The following is a 17,943-nucleotide window of genomic DNA, read 5'->3' as shown; positions in this document are numbered from 1 at the left end:
AGAGAGGCACCAGGCGCACTTCTGGCTGTGCTGTAATCAGGACCTGAAGAGCCTGATCCAGCTTTGAGGGTCACTGGGGGTACCCCAGGCCAGGGGTCTCCAGCCCAGAGCGTTAGGGGACTCCAGATACAGCTGGAATCGGGCAAGATATCAGGCCTCCACCAGGGGGCTCCGTGGCCCCAGTCGGGACGGCATGGGTCAGGGGTCAAAGAGTTCCCTGGGCAAGGGCGTCACAGAGTGGAAGGTTCGGGGACAGGCTCCCGGAGCCAGGTGAACTGTAAGGGGTCACTGAGGGGGTAGTGTGCTGGGGCTCTGGGGTCGCGCAAAGATCTGGGGGGGGGAACCTTCGCCAGTATGGAGTCCTGCGGCATCCGCGTCCACGCAACCCCCATCTACCGCTGCTCCGGCAGGAGGCGTGGTCCTCGTTTCCTGGGCCTTGGCGGGGCCCGGCAGGCCGAGGCGTGGCCACGGGCCGGGCCTCCTCCGCGGCGGGGCGTGGTCGACTCGGGGCGGGGCCTCCGCTGGGCGGGGCGACGCGGAACCCGGGCGGCGGCCGCCAAGGCAGGAAATCGGGGCCGGGCCCCGGCGGCGCGCGATCCCATCCCAGCCCCGTCCCCGCCGAGCGATCCCCGGGCCGGGCCATGGATGCAGCAGAGCCGGGTAGGCGGTCCGGGATACGGGATGCGAGAGTGGCCTCCCCCGACCGTACCCCACTTCCTACATCTAGGGGCCCTGCCTACCTCTCTCCGTCCAGAGAACCGGGAGAGGAGTTCCTGAATGGGGAGGATGGAGAGATCCTCCACTGTGGGGAACCCCGAGCCGAGAGGGACCCGGGGCACCAGTCCTTGACCCCCTCCCCCTTTGGAGTCTTCACCCCGGATGCCTGGGGGAGGGGGCCCAGGAAGGGGAAGTGGCCGCTTCTGCTTCTGATATTTGTGATGGGGGCAGGGTGTCAGGACCGCTGATGGAGAGGGGCGACGCGGCAGGATCCCCACCCGGCTCCTCCATAGCCCGGGGAGGGAGCAGTGCTGATCTGGGCTCCCTAGAAGGGGGCTGCAGCAGAAATGTGGCAAGGTCCGACTTCTGTTTCCGGCTGTCTTTGTGTCTCCGCTGTGCATGTTGAGTGTCATTCGGCCTTTATATCCCTCGTGGTTGCAGTCTCCCCGTGCGTGCTTCTGCCCCAGGCTCTGTGCCAGTCTGTACTTCCATCTGTCTGGCCTGAGGTCCATGTGGTTCCGTTGTCCAGCGGGCTGTCTCCCTGAAGACATTGTGGCTGCATCTGGGGCATCTCTGTTTTGTCACTTTTCTTCTGGGCTGGAGCATGTGTGGGTGTCCCTGCTCCTCTCAGCAGCTGTCTCTTTGTTGGGTTGTGCCTGAGTCTATCTGCCTGCCCTGAGTCGGCCCCATTCAAGCCCACTCCCTCCATCCCGGTTCAGACACCTGTCCCCATCCTGCACTCCCCATGGGCCAGGGGGCCAGAACACTCTCTCTCCCCCTTCTTTCTGTCTCTCTCTCTCTCCCTACCCTCCAAACAGCCAGGCTGAGGTGAGGCTTCGTGGGTGGAGGGAGCCTTTGGTTGGTCCATGTGACACTCCACTCCCCCAGGGCTAACCCCGGCTCCTGAGAGCAGGAAGAGGTACAGTGACATCTTCCGGAGCCTGGACAACCTCGAGATCTCACTGGGGAATGTGTGAGTCTGAGCCAGGGTCACCCCCAAATCCTGCTAGGATACCCCAAAGCCGTAATCATTTAGGTGCCTGGAGCCCCATTAGGAACCTGCAACATCTGGACCCACTTACCTAATAACCTGAGAAGTCTAAGATGGGCCCCTCCAAAACACCTGAATAATCCCAAAATTCAACTTTTCAAATCCACTGGAAATCCCCAAAGTGGTCCTAGAACCCCCACATATCCTTCTTGTGACCTCTTAAAACATTTGAGATCCCTATAATCCCACTCTATTAGCCCCAAACTTACCTCAGACCCTTCAAAGTGTCTCAAGTCCCATAAAAAGTCTCACCTGGTTTCCCTCCAAAACCCCATCCCTCAGACCTTCCAGACACAAGAGATGTCACAGAGGTGACATCCAGCACCATCCCCCAAACTATCCTGGGGTCCCCAGCACCCCTGAGTGGGACAGACTGGGTGGAGAGAGGCATCCTGACACCCTTACCTCCCAGGACCTTTGAGATGCTGGTTGGAGACCCTGTGCTCTCAGGAGACCCAGAGCCTGACAAGACCCCCACAGCCACTGTGGTGAGGGGCAGGGCCAAAGGGGCAGGGAGGAGGGAACCTCCGGGAGAAGGGGCTGTACGGAGGTGGGCGCCTGTCCTGCTTGCTCCTGAACTGCTGTCTCCCTCCCCTCAGACTAGCGAAACCAGCCACTGGAGTGGCCCCTCCTCAGAAGGTCCTGCACCCCTCACAGGTAGGGGGGCTTTGAGGCCAGAGGGGTGGGGGCAGAAAGGAAGCCTTCCCTTGACCGGACATCACCAACTGCCTGTTCTGTGCACCAGGGACATGGTGGTGCACACAACAGATCTGAGTACCTGCCCTCAGTCTGGATGGACAATTGTGTACAAATCTACAAAGGGGTGTTTTGGGGAGCCATAGGGTGTAAATAGGGGCTACTGGTCTGGGGGCTCAGGGAAGGCTTCCACAGGAGGTCAGGGGTCAGAGGTCAGAGGTCTACCCGTCTGCCCCAGGGGAGGAACTGGACTTGCGTCTCATTCGGACCAAGGGGGGTGTGGATGCGGCCCTGGAGTATGCCAAGACCTGGAGCCGCTATGCCAAGGAGCTGCTGGCCTGGACCGAGAAGAGAGCGAGCTACGGTGAGGTCCCCAACTGCCTGGCCCCAGGCCCCAAGCAGCACCCACACCCAGGACAGACTCAGACCCCTGCTGTCTCCCCCTAGAGCTGGAGTTTGCCAAAAGCATCATGAAGATCGCCGAGGCTGGCAAGGTGTCCATCCACCAGCAGGTAGCCATGACCAGACCCCCCCAGAGCCCAAGTCCTCCAGAACCCTGGCCAGGCCCCTCTAAATCCTCAGCATCCTCCAACACTCCCCCTCCCAGAGCCACATGCCACTGCAATACGTCTACACCCTGTTTCTGGAGCATGACCTCAACCTGGGAACCATAGCCATGGAGACGGTGGCCCAGCAGAAGAGAGACTACTACCAGGTGAGGGGACGCTGCTGTCCTTCACGCGTCATTCCGTTCATAACTACCCAGGAGGAAGGCAAGTTACAATCAGCAGCACCATTTTGCTGATGAGGAAGCTGAGGCCCAGGGATGCTGAGGAACTTACCTAAGGTTACCCAGCAGAGATTCAAACCAGGCTTCCTGTACAATTGCAAAACTGCTTTTGTTTGTTTGCCTGGTGCGGGGCGAGGTGCTGAGTGTTCCCAGGAAGAGAGCCTTGGCATCTCTGGGTCCCAGCAGAAAGGATGAGGTGACCACTAAGACTCTTTGTGGGGAGAGAGAGACCAGGGTGGGAGAGAACAGGTCTGAGTGAAAAGACCCCCAGGGAGAGTGCAGACCCAGAAGAGGGTTCAGAGGGTGAAAGGCATGTGGCCACGGGGAATGGAGGGACCAAGTGGCCCTGAGGCAGCATCCCCATCCCCCATCCTTGCCAGCCTCTGGCCGCCAAACGGACTGAGATTGAGAAGTGGCGGAAAGAGTTCAAGGAGCAGTGGCTGAAAGAGCAGAAGCGGATGGTGAGGCCGAGCAGGGGAAGGCGGGGTGGGCTGGGGGAAGAGAGGAAAGCACGCTGACTGCGTCCCTCCGCCGCCCCTAGAACGAGGCTGTGCAGGCGCTGCGGAGGGCCCAGCTCCAGTACGTGCAGCGCAGCGAGGACCTGCGAGTGCGCTCCCAGGCGTCCCCCGAGGACATGACCCCCCAAGCCTCGCTGGGACCCAGCAAGCAACAGGAGCGGCGGCGGCGCTCGAGAGAGGAGGCCCAGGCCAAGGTGGAGATGCAGCCTCGTGCCCCACCCAGCGCTTCGGTGCTCCGCCCCCGCCCCACGCTCTCTCCCACACGCGCCCCGGCCTCGATTTCCCCAGGCGCAGGAGGCGGAGGCGCTGTACCAGGCCTGCGTCCGCGAGGCCAATGCGCGGCAGCAAGACCTGGAGGCCGCCAAGCGGCGGATCGTGTCGCACGTGCGCAAGCTGGTGCTGCAGGGGGACGAAGTGCTGAGGCGGGTGAGACTCTTCCCCACTGAGCGCCCTCTGCCCCTAAACTGCCTCCAGGGAACCAGGACTCGCTCCATCTCCCTAGACAGCCAGTTCTCGCTCCCAGCCTCTGACCTCACCTCCGTCTCGGACCCACCCCCTTGGGGTCCTGCGGGAAGACCCGACCCAGCTCCCACCGTGACCCCGGCTCAGACGGACCGCCCACGCCCACTGCCCGGTCCCGCCCCCAATCCTGACCACCATCGAGTCTCTCAGAGTCAGGTCCCACCACAGTCTGGCCTGGAGCCTCTCTCACAGGCTGTCTCCGCCCCGCAGGTGACCCTGGGGCTGTTTGGGCTGCGTGGGGCTCAGGCGGAGCGTGGCCCCCGCACTTTTGCCACCCTGGCCGAGTGCTGCAAACCCTTCGAGCCCGGCCAGCGCTACCAGGAGTTCGTGCGGACCCTTCAGCCGGAGGCCCCACCGCCCCCGCCTCCTGCCTTCTCTTTCCAGGAGTTCGTGCCCACAGTGCACAGGTGGGCCCCTGGGAGCAGGGTGGGAAGGAGCCCCGGAGACGCGGTGCCAGGCTGTTGGCACAGTGGGGCTGAGTCCTCGGGGTGAGAGAACTCAAAGTCTTGATGCTTGTAATTTAGTACCCAGGGCTCTCATTTTGGAGGAGTTGTCCCAGCCCTGGGAGAGTCAGAACTTGGGGCTTACTGCACTGGGGTCTGATGCTCATGGGCATCAGGGCTTGCAGACCCAAGTACTTGGAGCTGGGTCTTAGATGGGATGCCTGGGTGCTGTCACTCCTACCCAGTTTCCTGGTTATCAGAGCCCTCAAACTTCTCCTTTTACCTCCCCTCTGGACACAAGAAAGAAGCTCTCTGGCCCCCTGCCTCCGCAGCTGGATGAGACTGTGGCTGAGCCAGGCCCTTGGGAGGACGCAGGCACTGGCTGGCAGGGTGAGTGCAGTGAGGGATGGGCGGGAATGGTGGCCGTGCAGGGGGTCGTCCTAATTCACTTGTCCCCTCCTAGGGACTCCTGGCCCCACTCCAGGGAGTGATGTGGACAGCGTGGGAGGTGGCAGTGAGTCTCGGTCCCTGGACTCTCCTACTTCCAGCCCAGGTGGGACCAGGACCTCACCCTGACACCCTCCCAATCTCTGACCATCCTCCAGCCCCTGGCCAGCCTTTAACCCTCAATCTCTAATCTGTCCTTTGACTTTTGACCTACCCCACACCCCTGTTCTATTTTCTCAACCTCTGACCCACTCTTTTCTGAACCAACCCCCCCAAGGTTGCTGACCAATTCTCTAACCCCTAACCTCTGACCTCTCTGACCTCCCTCTTGACCTCTGACCCTTTCCACAAGGGCATCTGTGGGTGATGCTAGAAGGCCTGAAAATTGGAAATGTCCCCTTAGCCTTGGAGCCTCCCTGTGACCCCTATGATCCCTGACGTCTCTGACTCTCTGCAGGCTCTGGCACAAGACGGCTGATGAAGGTCTCGTCCACAGGCACCGAGTCCTCAGACGACTTTGAGGAGCGAGATCCTGGTGAGGCTAGAAGCAGGCAGGGTGGGGTTGGGGTTGGACCAGGCATCCCTGACCCTGTCTCCCCGCAGACCTTGGAGATGGGCTGGAGAACGGGACAGGCAGCCCCTTCAGGAAGTGGACACTGTCCAGTGCGGCCCAGACCCATCGGCTGCGACGGCTGCGCGGTCCAGCCAAGTGCCGAGAGTGTGAGGCCTTCATGGTCAGCGGGACAGAGTGCGAGGAGGTGTGGCCTGGGCTGATGACCCAACAACCTTGGCTGACCCTCACTGATGTCCCACTGACGTCCCTGACCCCAGCCACCTCCCTGACCTGAGATCCCCACAACCCTCCTGCCCCTGGGACCTGCCCTGATCTGATGATCTCCTATGAGCCCCTAGTCCCCTGAGGATCCCTACGACCTTCTCTTCCCTGATGACCCCCAGTGACCTCTCTGACCTGTGACCTTCCCCCTAGTGCTTTCTGACCTGCCACAAGCGCTGCCTCGAGACTCTGCTGATCCTCTGTGGACACAGGCGGCTCCCAGCCCGGACCCCCCTCTTTGGGGTTGACTTCTTGCAGCTGCCCAGAGACTTCCCGGAGGAGGTACCCTTTGTGATCACCAGGTGCACAGCTGAGATAGAACAGCGCGCCCTGGGTGTGCAGGTGCTGCTTTGACCCTTGGCCCTTGACCATCCCCAGTAGTGACCCGCCCTCTCGATGGCCAGATTGCAAGTCAGGTGTCCATTTCCTGCCCCTGCCCTACAGGGCATCTATCGGGTCAGCGGGTCTCGGGTCCGCGTGGAGCGGCTGTGCCAGGCTTTAGAGAATGGCCGAGCATTGGTGGACCTGTCCGGGAACTCGCCTCACGATGTCTCGAGTGTCCTTAAGCGATTCCTCCAGGAGGTGAGTGCTCAGAAGCTCAGGGGGCAGGGGCCGGGCGGGCTCAGGCTGAGGACCCTCTGCAGCCCACCCACACCCTTGTCCCCCCACCATTCCACCGCCAGCTCACTGACCCCGTGGTCCCCTTCCACCTCTACGACGCCTTCATCTCTCTGGCTAAGACCCTGCATGCAGAACCTGGGCTCGACCCCAGGACCCCCAGCCCCAGCCCTGAGGTTATCCGCTCGCTGAAGACCCTCTTGGTGCAGCTGCCTGACTCTAACTACAACACCCTGCGGCACCTGGTGGCCCATCTGTTCAGGTGTGCACTGTCCTTGACCATGAAATGTGACTTCTGACCTGAGGCACAAATCTGTGACCCCTTCCCCTGATCTGTGACTACTGACCCCTGAGACTGACCCCGAGACTAACCTTTGCATGTGTTTTCTGAGCTCTGAACTTTAATACCTTTTGATTCCTAACTCTGGGTGCTGACGCCTGACCTCCATCGCCGGGCATGTGGCTGCTGGTCTCAAACAATGACCAAGACTTGGGCAAGTTGCCACTAGCCTGGCCTGCAGGTCCTACTCAATGACCAGTGACTATGCACTCCATGCCCTGACCCTTCTCCTTACACTGTCCCTAGGGTGGCTGCACAGTTTGAGGAAAACAAGATGTCTGCCAACAACCTGGGCATTGTGTTTGGGCCGACACTGCTGCGGCCGCCAGATGGTCCAGGAGCAGTGGGGGCCGGCCCTGTCACCTGCCTGCTGGACTCTGGGCACCAGGCCCAGCTTGTGGAGCTCCTCATTGTGTACTACGAGCAGATCTTCGGGATGGATGAACTCCCCCTGGCCACCCAGCCCGCACCCCAAGACCCCAGCCCAGCCCCTGGGCCCCTCACAACCAGCCCCCAGCCACCACCCCCACATCTTGCCCTAGAGCCCCTGCCCCCAGCCCTTACCTCAGACCCTGACCCAGACCCTGAGCCCCATGGTACCCTGGAGAAGCATCCTGAGGCCATGCCCCCCAAGGTAGGAACCTGCTGGGTCCACTGACATGGGGAAAGCCTTCTCTCCATTTAATTCTCTCTCTCCTGTCTGCCTGCCTTCCTCTCTCTAAAAATTTCTCCTTTATTCCCTCCCTCCCTTCCTTATTTACCCTGCGCTTGTTTTGGAAGGAAAAGTGAGGAATGGAGTGGTGGGTAATAAGGGAGGAATGGCAGGGTACAGCCTTGCAGAGGTAACAACGTGGGTGATCGTGCATTCCTTCAACAGAATATTTTTGAACACCTACTATGTGTCAAGCATTGTTCTAGGCCTTACAGATCCATCAGTGAGCAGGATATTCAAAGAACCCATCTTCTTGGTGCCTGCATTCTAGTGGGAAAGAAATCAACAACAAACAAGAAATATGATACAGAATCAATTACATAGGATATTACAAGGTGACAAGAATAATAGAGAAAAGAAAGTAGCATAAATTAAGGGACCTCAAGGGCACCAAGGTGAGAGGTGGAAGGCAGTTTGTAGCAGTAAATAGAATGGTGTGGGTGAGTCTCATGGGGAAGGTGGTTTTTGAGCTAAGATTGGAAGGATGTGAGGGAGCAGGAAGCCAGGTAGAAATCAGGGGAAGAGTTCCAGGCAAAGAGAACGGCCAGTGCAAAGGCCCTTTGGTGGGAGCATGCCTGGTGTGTTCAGGGCACAACCCCGCACTATAAATGAATGAGTGAAGGGAAGATGGTAGGAAGTGAGGCCAAAGAAGGGTCTAGCGGCAGCCATTGACCGCATATCTCCTATGCACAGGCGCTTTATAGGCTTCCTGTCCTCCTCACCACAGCCCTAAAACATAGATACTGTTATTGAAAACCATGTACAGATGAGTCTTCCAAAGGGGGCTTTGCCATCCCTCAGATCCTGCTACACCCACCATTCCTGACAGGACAGACCTCCCCCACAGCAGCCCAGACCTGGGAAAGGGGCACGGTGAGCTGTGGGACTCTGAGAACTGGAATGGCTCGGGAAGTGCTCAGGACACTTACAATGTCTGACACTTAACAAAGAAATCCAGCTGCCGTTAACGTTTAGCTAAAGGAAGAACAGTGAGAATCTACAGCTAAAAATCGGGCGTAATGTTGCAGAGAGCAGAGCAGGATGGAGATGGGTAGTTCACCAGGTCCTAATTCGCAGATGGCTCCCTGGGCTGGTCGTCTGCTGTCCTCCCGGAGCCCACAATCAAGATTAATGATGCTCCTCTGCACAGGGGGACAAGCAGTACACAGTGAAGGGCATTGTTTCTTCCTAGACACCAAAACTGCAAAGAAACTTTTATATATCCAGGAACAAACCTTCAGCTCTCCAAGTGTCTCGAAGAACTGGGATTTTATTGTTGGGGTCTTGGTCTTGGGTTTCTTCTTACAGATACCAACTCCGCAGAGTGACCAGAGAGAGGAAGTGGCCGAAGACACCAAAGATGAAGGAAGGGAAGGTGAGTGTGTTAGGGAGTAGCAAAGGAATTCTGGGGGTGCCCCTGCCCCAGGGTAGCTTGGCTGAGAGAGACTCCCTGGGGGATATCCAGAGCACTTAGGGTGGCTCAGCATTGACCATCCCATCCCACAGCGCCCAGCCAAGGCCCTGAGGACTCATCCCTGGGAACACAGTCCCGTGGCCACTTCAGCCGCCAGCCAGTGAAGTATCCCCGGGGGGGCGTGCGGCCTGTCACCCACCAACTGTCCAGCTTGGCGCTGGTGGCTTCCAAATTGTGCGAAGAGACCCCTGACACATCAGTGCCCCAAGGAAGCTTGCGGAGGCGGGGGCCTGGCCCTGCCGCCGCCTCCCCTGAGGGCAGCCCCCTGCGCCGCACGCCGCTGCCCAAGCATTTTGAGATCACCCAGGAGACAGCCCGGCTCCTCTCCAAGATGCACAACGAGGCTGTGCCCAAGGCCACCTGTAGCCGGGACCCCCAACCTGAGGAAGTCGAGGACCATCTCTGACCATCCCAGCACTCTGACCAAGGGGCCAAGGACTGAGAAGATGGATCCACTTCTCCCCAGGAGTTCAATGTTGGAGGTTCTGGAGAGTTCCTATAAGGAAAGACTACACAGCCTGGGGGAAGACTAAAACCCTTTCTGGGGCAATGTACCAGGATTTCCCCCACTGAACACAGGTCGCTACCAAGCCTCAGGGCCACTCAGGATCAGAGGTCACTCAGGGTCAATACTCAGGGTCAATACTCAGGGTCAATACAGGTCACAGGATCCTTGGGGTCCACCCTAGTCTCTGACCCCTGGAACAGGGGTGCCTTTGGCTACTTTGGTTGTGGACACGCCCCCATCTCCACCTGCTTCTAGCTGACCCCAAGTGACCAGCTCAGGAGGCACATCCTGGTGGTGCCTGGGGTCTGATGGCCTCTGAATAAACTGTGTGTCCTTTATACCCTTGAATGTCTTTCTTTGCCAGGGAAGGGTGACAGGGGAGAGGTCGGTGAGGGCAGCATCCTCTGGCCCCACCAGGGAAACCAAGGCCCCCGTGCATCCCCAAATACCCCTGAGCACCTACATACAGGCAGTCCAGGCACCAGGCTGAGTCACGCTGGCTCAGCCCTCCCGGAGTTCCGTGTCTCCGATCCAGACCTGCACAATCAAACAAATGTAACAAAGTGCAGATAACTGAGACAATGGGACTGTGTGCTCCCGCCGTGGGAGCCCAGGGCCGCCACAGGCCTGGGCCTGGCAAGGGGCAGCGCTGCCAGGGGCAGGGTGCGGGGGCATCGGGATTGCAAGCAACTTGAGTGTGGCCGGCCAGACTGTCAGCTGGAGCCAGAGGGGTCCGCGGGGCAAGGAGGCCGAGGCGCACAGTAGCTCCAGGCTGGGGAAGCCGAGGCGGGGCTGGGGTCCCTGCGGTGGGAGCCGGGTCGGATCAGGGCGTGGCTTGGAACATCGCGGCGGATTGGCCGCGAGGAGCGGGCGGGTGGGGTGGGGCGGGGGTGCGTACCCTGAGACCACCCCGAGCTGCGCCCCGGCGGCGCGAGGTCACGGAGGGATTCTCGGCCGCGAGGGATTCAGCCCCTCGGAGGCCCAAGACTGCGGGCGCGTGAGGTGCGCGGGGACTGGGATGGGGGTCCCGCGCCGGAAGTGGAGAGGGGAGACGAGGGGCCGCCAGGCGAGGAGGAAATGGGGGGGCTGCGGTTCCGGGCGACCCTGTCCTCGCCACGGCCGCGGAGGCTGGGGTCCCCAGGTGGTAGGGGCGGGACTCCCCAGGTGGCGGGGGCGGGGCGCTGTGGCCCGGGCTAGGGCGGGGCGCTGTGGGCAGGACACCTCCTCCCGCGCTCTCTCCGTCGCCCGCGCCGGCGCACCGGGACGTTCCTTCGCTCTAGCCGCGGTCGCCGAGCCATGGGTCTAGGGCGCGCCCCAACCCCCCACGAGGCTGCCGGCTCTGCGGCGTGACGGGTGGCCCAGGTGAGGCGGCACGGACGGGGCGGGTGGGTGCGGGTCCCGGGCAGGGCGCGGCACGTGCCCGCAGGGCCCGGGTGCTGTCTCCTCCTCCTATCCCACTGCTCCTCCCACAGCCTGGGGGCGCCGGGAGGCCCGCCAGCCGCCGCCTCCCTGACCGCCCCTTTTGTCCCGGAGGCCACCAGGCTCCTCCGTCCCACCCGCTTTGGGCTCAATCGCGCCCAAAGCCCGCTGCCCACTCTGGTCGCCCCGGTCACCTCCATGGCCCAGCACTGACCCCATTCAGGGTCCCAGCAATGGTCCCACCTTGCGCACACACGCCCCCTCGGCTCTGCTCCCTGCACTGACCCCAGCACCAAACCGACCCTCCCTCACCTACTTTCACAGCTCACGCCCCTACTTGTCTTGCCCTAAACCCTCCCAACACACACGTGTCACAGATTGGCAGCGGGTGGGCAAAAAGGTTTGGGAGATGTCTTTGTAGGAATCTTATTAGTAAATAAGCAAGAGCTGTGCCCAAACAACACCCCCACTCCCCCATCCCGCCTGCTTTTCCAGGTCACCCTGGTCCCCACTATGACCACTTTGCCCCAGGTATCTGAGTTTGAGACCCTCCCTTCTGGCTGCTGCTCCTTTCTGTGCTGCCCCTTTCTGTGTTCTTCCAACCACCACCACCCACACTGACCTCTCCGGTTGTGCCCCCAGATGGTAACCATGGGCCAGTGCTACTACAACGAGACCATCAGCTTCTTCTACAACAACAGTGGCAAGGAGCTCAGCTCCCACTGGCGGCCCAAGGATGTAGTTGTGGTGGCGCTGGGGCTGACAGTCAGCGTGCTGGTGCTGCTGACCAACCTGCTGGTCATTGCGGCCATCGCCTCCAACCGCCGCTTCCATCAGCCCATTTACTACCTACTCGGCAACCTGGCTGCAGCTGACCTCTTTGCTGGAGTGGCCTACCTTTTCCTCATGTTCCACACAGGCCCTCGCACAGCCCGGCTCTCACTCGAGGGCTGGTTCCTGCGGCAGGGCCTGCTGGACACGAGCCTAACAGCATCGGTGGCCACACTGCTGGCCATTGCCGTGGAGCGGCACCGCAGCGTGATGGCCGTCCAGCTGCACAGTCGTCTTCCCCGCGGCCGGGTGGTCATGCTCATCGTGGGCGTGTGGGTGGCCGCGCTGGGCCTGGGGCTGCTGCCTGCCCACTCCTGGCACTGCCTCTGTGCTCTGGACAGCTGCTCACGCATGGCCCCCCTGCTCAGCCGCTCCTACCTGGCCGTCTGGGCCCTGTCCAGCCTGCTTGTATTCCTGCTCATGGTGGCTGTCTACACTCGCATCTTCTTCTACGTGCGGCGGCGAGTGCAGCGCATGGCAGAGCATGTCAGCTGCCACCCCCGCTACCGCGAGACCACACTCAACCTGGTCAAGACTGTTGTCATCATCCTGGGTGAGTGGGAGCCCACTTGCCCCAACTCCCAGGGACCTGATAGAGTGTGATGGGAGGGGATGGTTTGGGTGGGCAGTGTTCTCCAAGGAGGTGATATCTGAGCAGAGACCTACATGCTGGGGAAGGGAAAAGAGTTCCAAGCAGAGGGAACAGAAAGTGAAAGCCCCGGGCAGCACCTTCAAAAAAGAGAGGAGGCGGGCGTGGCTGGCCCATGCACAGGAGAGGTCAGCACAGCCTCAAAAGACACAGACAGGAGTCAGATTTTGTTCTGAGTTCCACGGGAAGCCCTTAAGGATTTTTAGCAGAGAGTAGTGTGTTTGTTCACTCTGGCCGTTGAAAGTAGGATGATCTGAGTGGGGGAGGGAGTAAGATCCTCTCGTCATGGGATACCCACCCCTGCCTCCAAGAACAAAGAGCGACTCTTCCCAAAGATCCCCTCCCCCTCAAATAACCAGCCTGTCCCACGGTGACCTCCTTCCCCCATAGAACAAACGTCCATGTAGAAATGTCCAGGGCCCTGGCCACCTTGTACCAGTTAGAAAAGGTGTCCCTTCTGGCAGACAAATCAGAGAAAGGTGTCCCCTCTTAGCAGTTCTGCCCCATCACACTGCCCAGGCAGCCAGACAGGAAGCTCTTACCCCGCAAACTGCACAGCTGTTGCCCGAGCCCTGGAGACGGCTCCAGCCCTGAGCTCAGAGCTGTGGGTGCTGGGCCCCCCAACGGTTAGCCCCTCTCACTTCAGGCTCCATCCCACAGGGGCATTCGTGGTCTGCTGGACGCCGGGCCAGGTGGTACTGCTCCTGGATGGTCTGGGCTGCAAGTCCTGCAATGTTCTAGCTGTGGAGAAGTATCTCCTACTGTTAGCTGAGGCCAACTCACTGGTCAACGCTGTAGTGTACTCGTGCCGTGATGCTGAGATGCGTCGCACCTTCCGCCGCCTCCTCTGCTGTCTTTGCCTCCGCCGGTCCACCCACGAGTCTGCCAGCTACACACCCTCCACCCGGACAGGCCCTAGCACTCGCATCATGCTTCCTGAAAATGGCCACCCCCTGATGGACTCCACCCTTTAGCCAACCTCAGACTTCAGCAGGGTGCAGCAAGCAACAGATCGCAGCACCTCACCACTTCTGGATGCACCTGGCCCTACCCAATCTGCGGGACAGACTGAAAGGCGGACCCTCAGTCTGACGTGGCACAGCACCACTGCCAGCCCTTCCTAGGCAACAGCTCTGCCTGCCCCAGGGCCTGGTGTTTGGGGTCATCTCTAAGCACTCCAGAGAGAGTCGGATGGGGAGCGGAAATCTGGGTCTTCAATCATCTCAGGTTGTGGGTTTTTTTAATGGACATTTTTCTATTTTTACTGCATATCCCTGGTAAACTCTGTGGACTGCTATCTCGTCCGTGGTGGTATGGGTGTTAAGGGTGGAAAAGATGAGGGCACTCTCAGGCCTCACTGCCCAGTGCAGCAGAGTAACAAGGACGGAACGGAGATGCACCATCTGCCTGAGGCTGATTCTTTAGGGGCACAGACTGAGGGGTTCTGAGAGTGAGCTGGGAAAGACTTGTGGCCCCTTGCAGCCTCTGGGGGTCTTGCCTGTCCCCATTAGAATTGAGGGGGTCCACAGGAAGGGCATGATATAAGGAGAAAACCGTTCTTTCTGCTTTGAGATCTCTAAAGCATTCTGCCATCAACTTAGTCTCTGTCCCTGTATCCCAGAATTGTCCACCTTAGCTTGGGCTGGGCTGGGATCCTTCAAAGTGGCATTTTCTTGGCTCTGTTCTCATTCGTCTTCAGTCTCTGTGTGGCTGTCACTCCATCTCTCTTGTTGGATTCTTGCATCCATTTCCTTTTGCCTCTGTCTCCTCTGCCTGTTCCTCTGCCTCATCTCGCCACTCACCTGTCTGTTTCCGTCCTCTGGAGTCCAGAGTGCTCTCTGACCTGTGTGAGCCCACCCTCTCCTGCCTGCCCTTTTGTCTGAGTCCAGGTTGTGAATAGTCAGGTATGTCCATCCCATTGCCCACCCCACCACCTACATACACACCTGTGAGCCAAGCATAGTGGGGTCCATGGAGCAGGATGCAGGATTTGAGAGTTGCCATTTCTCAGGCTCCTCTGATGTGCCTGGCACACTGATAGGCACTTTAGATGGATTCTTTAATCATCACCTGCATCTTTTGGCACAGGTATTACACTTATTTTCATGTGAGGACAGTGGCTCAGAGAGGTTGAGATCTGGCCCATGGTTACACAGCTTTGAAAGGGCACAGAGATGCATCGAGGGACTAGAGGCCCCTGGGGAAAGGCTTCAGATTCCCACAAAGTCTGGAGTTGGTCACAAGCTCAGGCCAGCTTTCCCCACCTCACCCACAGCCCCGCAAGGCCTCAGACATGCTAGACCCCTGATAAGCCCCATCTCAGATGCTCATAGAGGCACGCTGCTAGACTCGATGTAGACCAGGATCTAGATTCTCTGCTTCTGCCTCACCAGGGAGGAGACAGGGTTATATCTCTACTTCAGGTTCACATGCTAAATAACAGCTGGAATTTGAACTCAGTCATCCCATCAGAGGCCATTTCTTAAACTACAAAAGCACACATTCCTGAAGAACCAAAAACATCTGAGTCTTTCTACATTAAATGGGGCTGGGTTTCTCTTTGAGAAAACTCCCCCCGCCCTAAGGCAACTCCATGAGGAGGCAAGAATGCACTGGGGTGCTAGGTACTTCTCCAGGGTCCAAGGTGGGCGGTATGGCTCCTAAGGCCTAGGGCCTGAATCTCCAGGGGTGATGACCCAGGCCAGCACCTTTCACCATGTGCCCAGGCACACGCCCATGAAAGATGCAGTCCTTGCCTCCATGGAGCTCCAGGACTGTTGGACACACGTGCAACTTTGGGTGCCAAGGCAGCCGACCAATTTCTATGGGGTGGGGACCCCCACTGGCCTCCAAAAGGCAGCTCTGTGTTTCACCTGCTCTGAGCTGGCTGCTCTTGATCAGCATCCTCCAGGTTCTAACCCACACTCGGATCTTCTTTGGGATTTTGGCCCAACATTTTTTCCTCTCTTGGAGGTCTCTCCTCTACACCAAGTGACTTCATGTTTTTGTCTCTGCTGGTCCCTGAAGCTTTCAACTTTCTCTCCCCACTACTGTTCTCTGAAGGAGACCAAACTTACCCACTACTTTTCAGGCGTGCTGTGCAGTGCTGCACAAGCAGTTGACCTTTTGCACAGGCTCACCATAGCGCCCACATGTTCTAGTACTTCGTGTTACTGGGGCCAAGTGTTAGGTTTCCTTCATCAGGGAGCTTTCTAGGTTGTTCTTATACTGGCTCACATCACTCATTTCCATTCCCTGCTGTCTCTTGGAGTCTTCCCAATCCAATCACACCAGATGGTGTTTGCATTTCCTCTCCAGCAACAATGGGAAGAAGTTGGGCCCTGTCCTGAAGGGTTCCCAGCGAGGACCCCTTATGAGCTTGCATCTGGAGTCTGTCCTCAGAGCAAACAGGCTCTAGGAGGTCCCATGACTTTGGAAAAGTGATTAATGCCCAGTCTGTCCCTTTTCTCTCATGCGAGGATCCTTCTCTGATGCCTTGAGTCCCAACGGCTAGAAACAAAGACCTGTGAAGATTTGCTCTGACTTGGGGTGCACTGCAGTGTAGATTCTCAGGAAGCATCGTTCATTCATTGGGTAACCACACGCTAGCAGTTTTCTAGGCCCGGAATGCTGTAGAGCAAGAGAATGAATAAACAGGTGAGGTCACTCTTATGCCAAACCTCAAAAGGTAAATAGAATTGATTTCTGCAGCTGAGAAAATCACTCGGTTCTAACCCAGCCACCAGCACCAAACACCTGTGCCCCTCATGGAACGCTTGTGGTGGAGGTGGATCCAGGAAGCTGGGAGCCCTAGTGACCCACCTGATGGGGCTGAGGCTGAGGGTAACATTAGGGGACTGAGCAGGGGTCTGGGGCTTGAGGCTTCTGGAGATGAATGGCAGGGGAGGGAGGACGTGTTGATGGGGCTCTCAGAGCCATGGAGAGTTCTAAGAAGGAAGGGGTGGCTTGGAGGAAGAGTGGGGTGCTCTGAGAATTGGGGACTCTGAGTTGTGTGGGTCCCAGAGGAGTAGGTGGCTCTGATATATGAGGGCCTCTGAAGAAGAGTAAGGGGCTCTGAGGGAGAGTGGGGGCTCTGAGGAGAAGTGAGGTCCCTGAGGAGTGGGCGCTCTAAGGAGGAAGAGTGAGGGCTTTGAGGAGTGGGGGGCTCTGAAAAGGAGTGGGGAGCTGTGAGGAGATATGGGGGGTCTCTGAGGAGGTGTGGGAGCTCTGAGGGGAACGGTGGAGCTCTGAGGGGAACGGTGGGGCTCTGAGGGGAACCGTGGGGCTCCGAGGAGAACGGTGGAGCTCTGAGGGGGCCGGTGGGGCTCCGAGGGGAACCGTGGGGCTCCGAGGAGAACGGTGGAGCTCTGAGGGGAACTGTGGGGCCCCGAGGAGGACGGTGGGACTCTGAGGGGAACTGTGGGGCTCTGAAGGGAACTGTGGGGGTCTGAGGAGAACCGTGGGGCTCTCAGAAGCGTGCGGCTCTGAGGAGGAGTAAGGTCTCTGAGCAGGAGTAGCTGCTCTGAGGAGGAGCGAGAGGCGGAGACGTCGGGGTGTGGGCCTCTGAAGCAAAGCGAAGCCGGCGGCGCCCTTTTTGGGGCGGGAGGACGGTGGCGGTGAGAAGCACCGTTGCCTCGGCAACCCCCAACCGAGTCTTAGGCCTTTGAGGGGGGCTGGTGGCGGCGTGTCCGGTGCGCGGCGCCCTGGGCCGCTGCGATTGGCTGGCGGCGATGGTGGGGCTTGTCCGTGGGCGGTGCGCGGCCGCCTGGTTGGCGGCCGTTGGCTGGAGGCGGCGGGGCACGAGCTAGCGCCCCTTCCCGGCGCCTCCTCCTTAGCGCCTGCGGGACCCCGCCGCCCATGGGCGCCCCGCCGCGCCGGCAGCACCCCGCTCCGCCCCCCGGCTTGCGCCGCCCGGGCCCCCGCCGGGCCCCGACACAGGCGACGTCCTGCAGCCGATCGAGGCCCTCACCTACCAGAGCCTGGACGAGGCGTGGGCCAGGTGCTGAGCAGGCTCGGCGGGGGCGGGGGCCACCAAAGTTGCCGCAGTGAAGAGGGCGGGCCGAGGGTGCCAGGGCCGGGTCGGCTCGGGGCGCGAGAGGTGAGGAGGGCGCGGGGTAAGAGCATGGGTGAGTCTCAGGGGGGTGGAGATCTGGGGTCTTGGGGAGGCCTGAAGGAGGGTCTGCGGCCGAATGGATTTCTGGGGTGTAAATGGAACGACTTGAAGGCTTATGGGGCTGAGCAGTGTGTGATGGGTTTTAGGAGCGCGTCCTGGGGCGACAGGGAGGGGGTTTAAGGGGAGTTTGTGGCTGGGGAAGTTCATGGTGAAAGGGGGTGTAAGGGCTGAGAGATGCTTGTACACGGGATTTATGAAGG

At 59.6% G+C, this 17,943-nt stretch overlaps 2 protein-coding genes and 1 long non-coding RNA gene across 19 annotated transcripts in view; all 3 read left to right on the top strand.

The window, feature by feature from the left end:
* Positions 1-511: 511 nt before the first annotated feature.
* Positions 512-10,009, top strand: GMIP (GEM interacting protein). Of its 9 annotated transcripts, none has more exons than XM_070586819.1 (22): positions 523-660; positions 949-1,074; positions 1,606-1,690; positions 2,181-2,256; positions 2,368-2,425; positions 2,703-2,828; positions 2,912-2,976; positions 3,072-3,179; positions 3,635-3,715; positions 3,796-3,966; positions 4,061-4,198; positions 4,505-4,701; positions 5,039-5,127; positions 5,201-5,290; positions 5,642-5,719; positions 5,788-5,942; positions 6,173-6,301; positions 6,464-6,601; positions 6,703-6,899; positions 7,224-7,611; positions 8,998-9,064; positions 9,196-10,009. In XM_070586819.1, the coding sequence occupies exons 2-22, from the start codon at positions 1,065-1,067 to the stop codon at positions 9,567-9,569; spliced, it is 2,820 nt and encodes a 939-aa protein (XP_070442920.1). In that variant the 5' UTR covers positions 523-660; positions 949-1,064; the 3' UTR covers positions 9,570-10,009. The 9 variants fall into 9 exon arrangements, with proteins under 9 accessions (XP_070442917.1, XP_008534113.1, XP_008534111.1 ...); XM_008535890.2 differs by having other exon boundaries at positions 6,173-6,361; XM_070586817.1 differs by having other exon boundaries at positions 531-660; positions 2,051-2,256; positions 6,173-6,361.
* Positions 10,010-10,389: 380 nt separating this feature from the next.
* Positions 10,390-16,257, top strand: LPAR2 (lysophosphatidic acid receptor 2). The gene is made up of 3 exons (XM_070586822.1): positions 10,390-11,033; positions 11,733-12,474; positions 13,231-16,257. The coding sequence occupies exons 2-3, from the start codon at positions 11,733-11,735 to the stop codon at positions 13,542-13,544; spliced, it is 1,056 nt and encodes a 351-aa protein (XP_070442923.1). The 5' UTR covers positions 10,390-11,033; the 3' UTR covers positions 13,545-16,257.
* Positions 16,258-17,312: 1,055 nt separating this feature from the next.
* The window catches only part of LOC103561323 (uncharacterized), a 30,066-nt gene continuing 29,435 nt past the window's right edge, over positions 17,313-17,943 (top strand). For 7 of the 9 annotated variants that reach the window (XR_011530294.1, XR_011530297.1, XR_011530296.1 and 4 more), the window contains exon 1: positions 17,317-17,668. This is a non-coding gene — a long non-coding RNA (uncharacterized lncRNA). Of the gene's footprint in view, positions 17,669-17,943 lie in introns of all 9 variants that reach the window. The other 2 variants (XR_011530295.1, XR_011530289.1) reach the window with 1 other exon arrangement.

Source organism: Equus przewalskii, chromosome 20 (genome assembly GCF_037783145.1).
Source record: "Equus przewalskii isolate Varuska chromosome 20, EquPr2, whole genome shotgun sequence".
Classification (NCBI taxonomy): Eukaryota; Metazoa; Chordata; class Mammalia; order Perissodactyla; family Equidae; genus Equus; species Equus przewalskii.
The sequence above is the reverse complement of the archived record's forward strand: the minus strand, read 5'-3'. Positions and strand labels throughout refer to the sequence as shown.

Excerpts from the sequence above, each read along its gene's own strand:
- GMIP (XM_070586816.1), top strand. Across the intron at positions 2,977-3,071 it reads AGGTGTCCATCCACCAGCAG|AGCCACATGCCACTGCAATA; the intron begins GTAGCCATGACC and ends TCCCCCTCCCAG. Across the intron at positions 6,602-6,702 it reads TTAAGCGATTCCTCCAGGAG|CTCACTGACCCCGTGGTCCC; the intron begins GTGAGTGCTCAG and ends TTCCACCGCCAG.
- LPAR2 (XM_070586822.1), top strand. The coding sequence starts at position 11,733 with ATGGTAACCATGGGCCAGTGCTACTACAACGAGACCATCAGCTTCTTC. Across the intron at positions 12,475-13,230 it reads GACTGTTGTCATCATCCTGG|GGGCATTCGTGGTCTGCTGG; the intron begins GTGAGTGGGAGC and ends TCCATCCCACAG.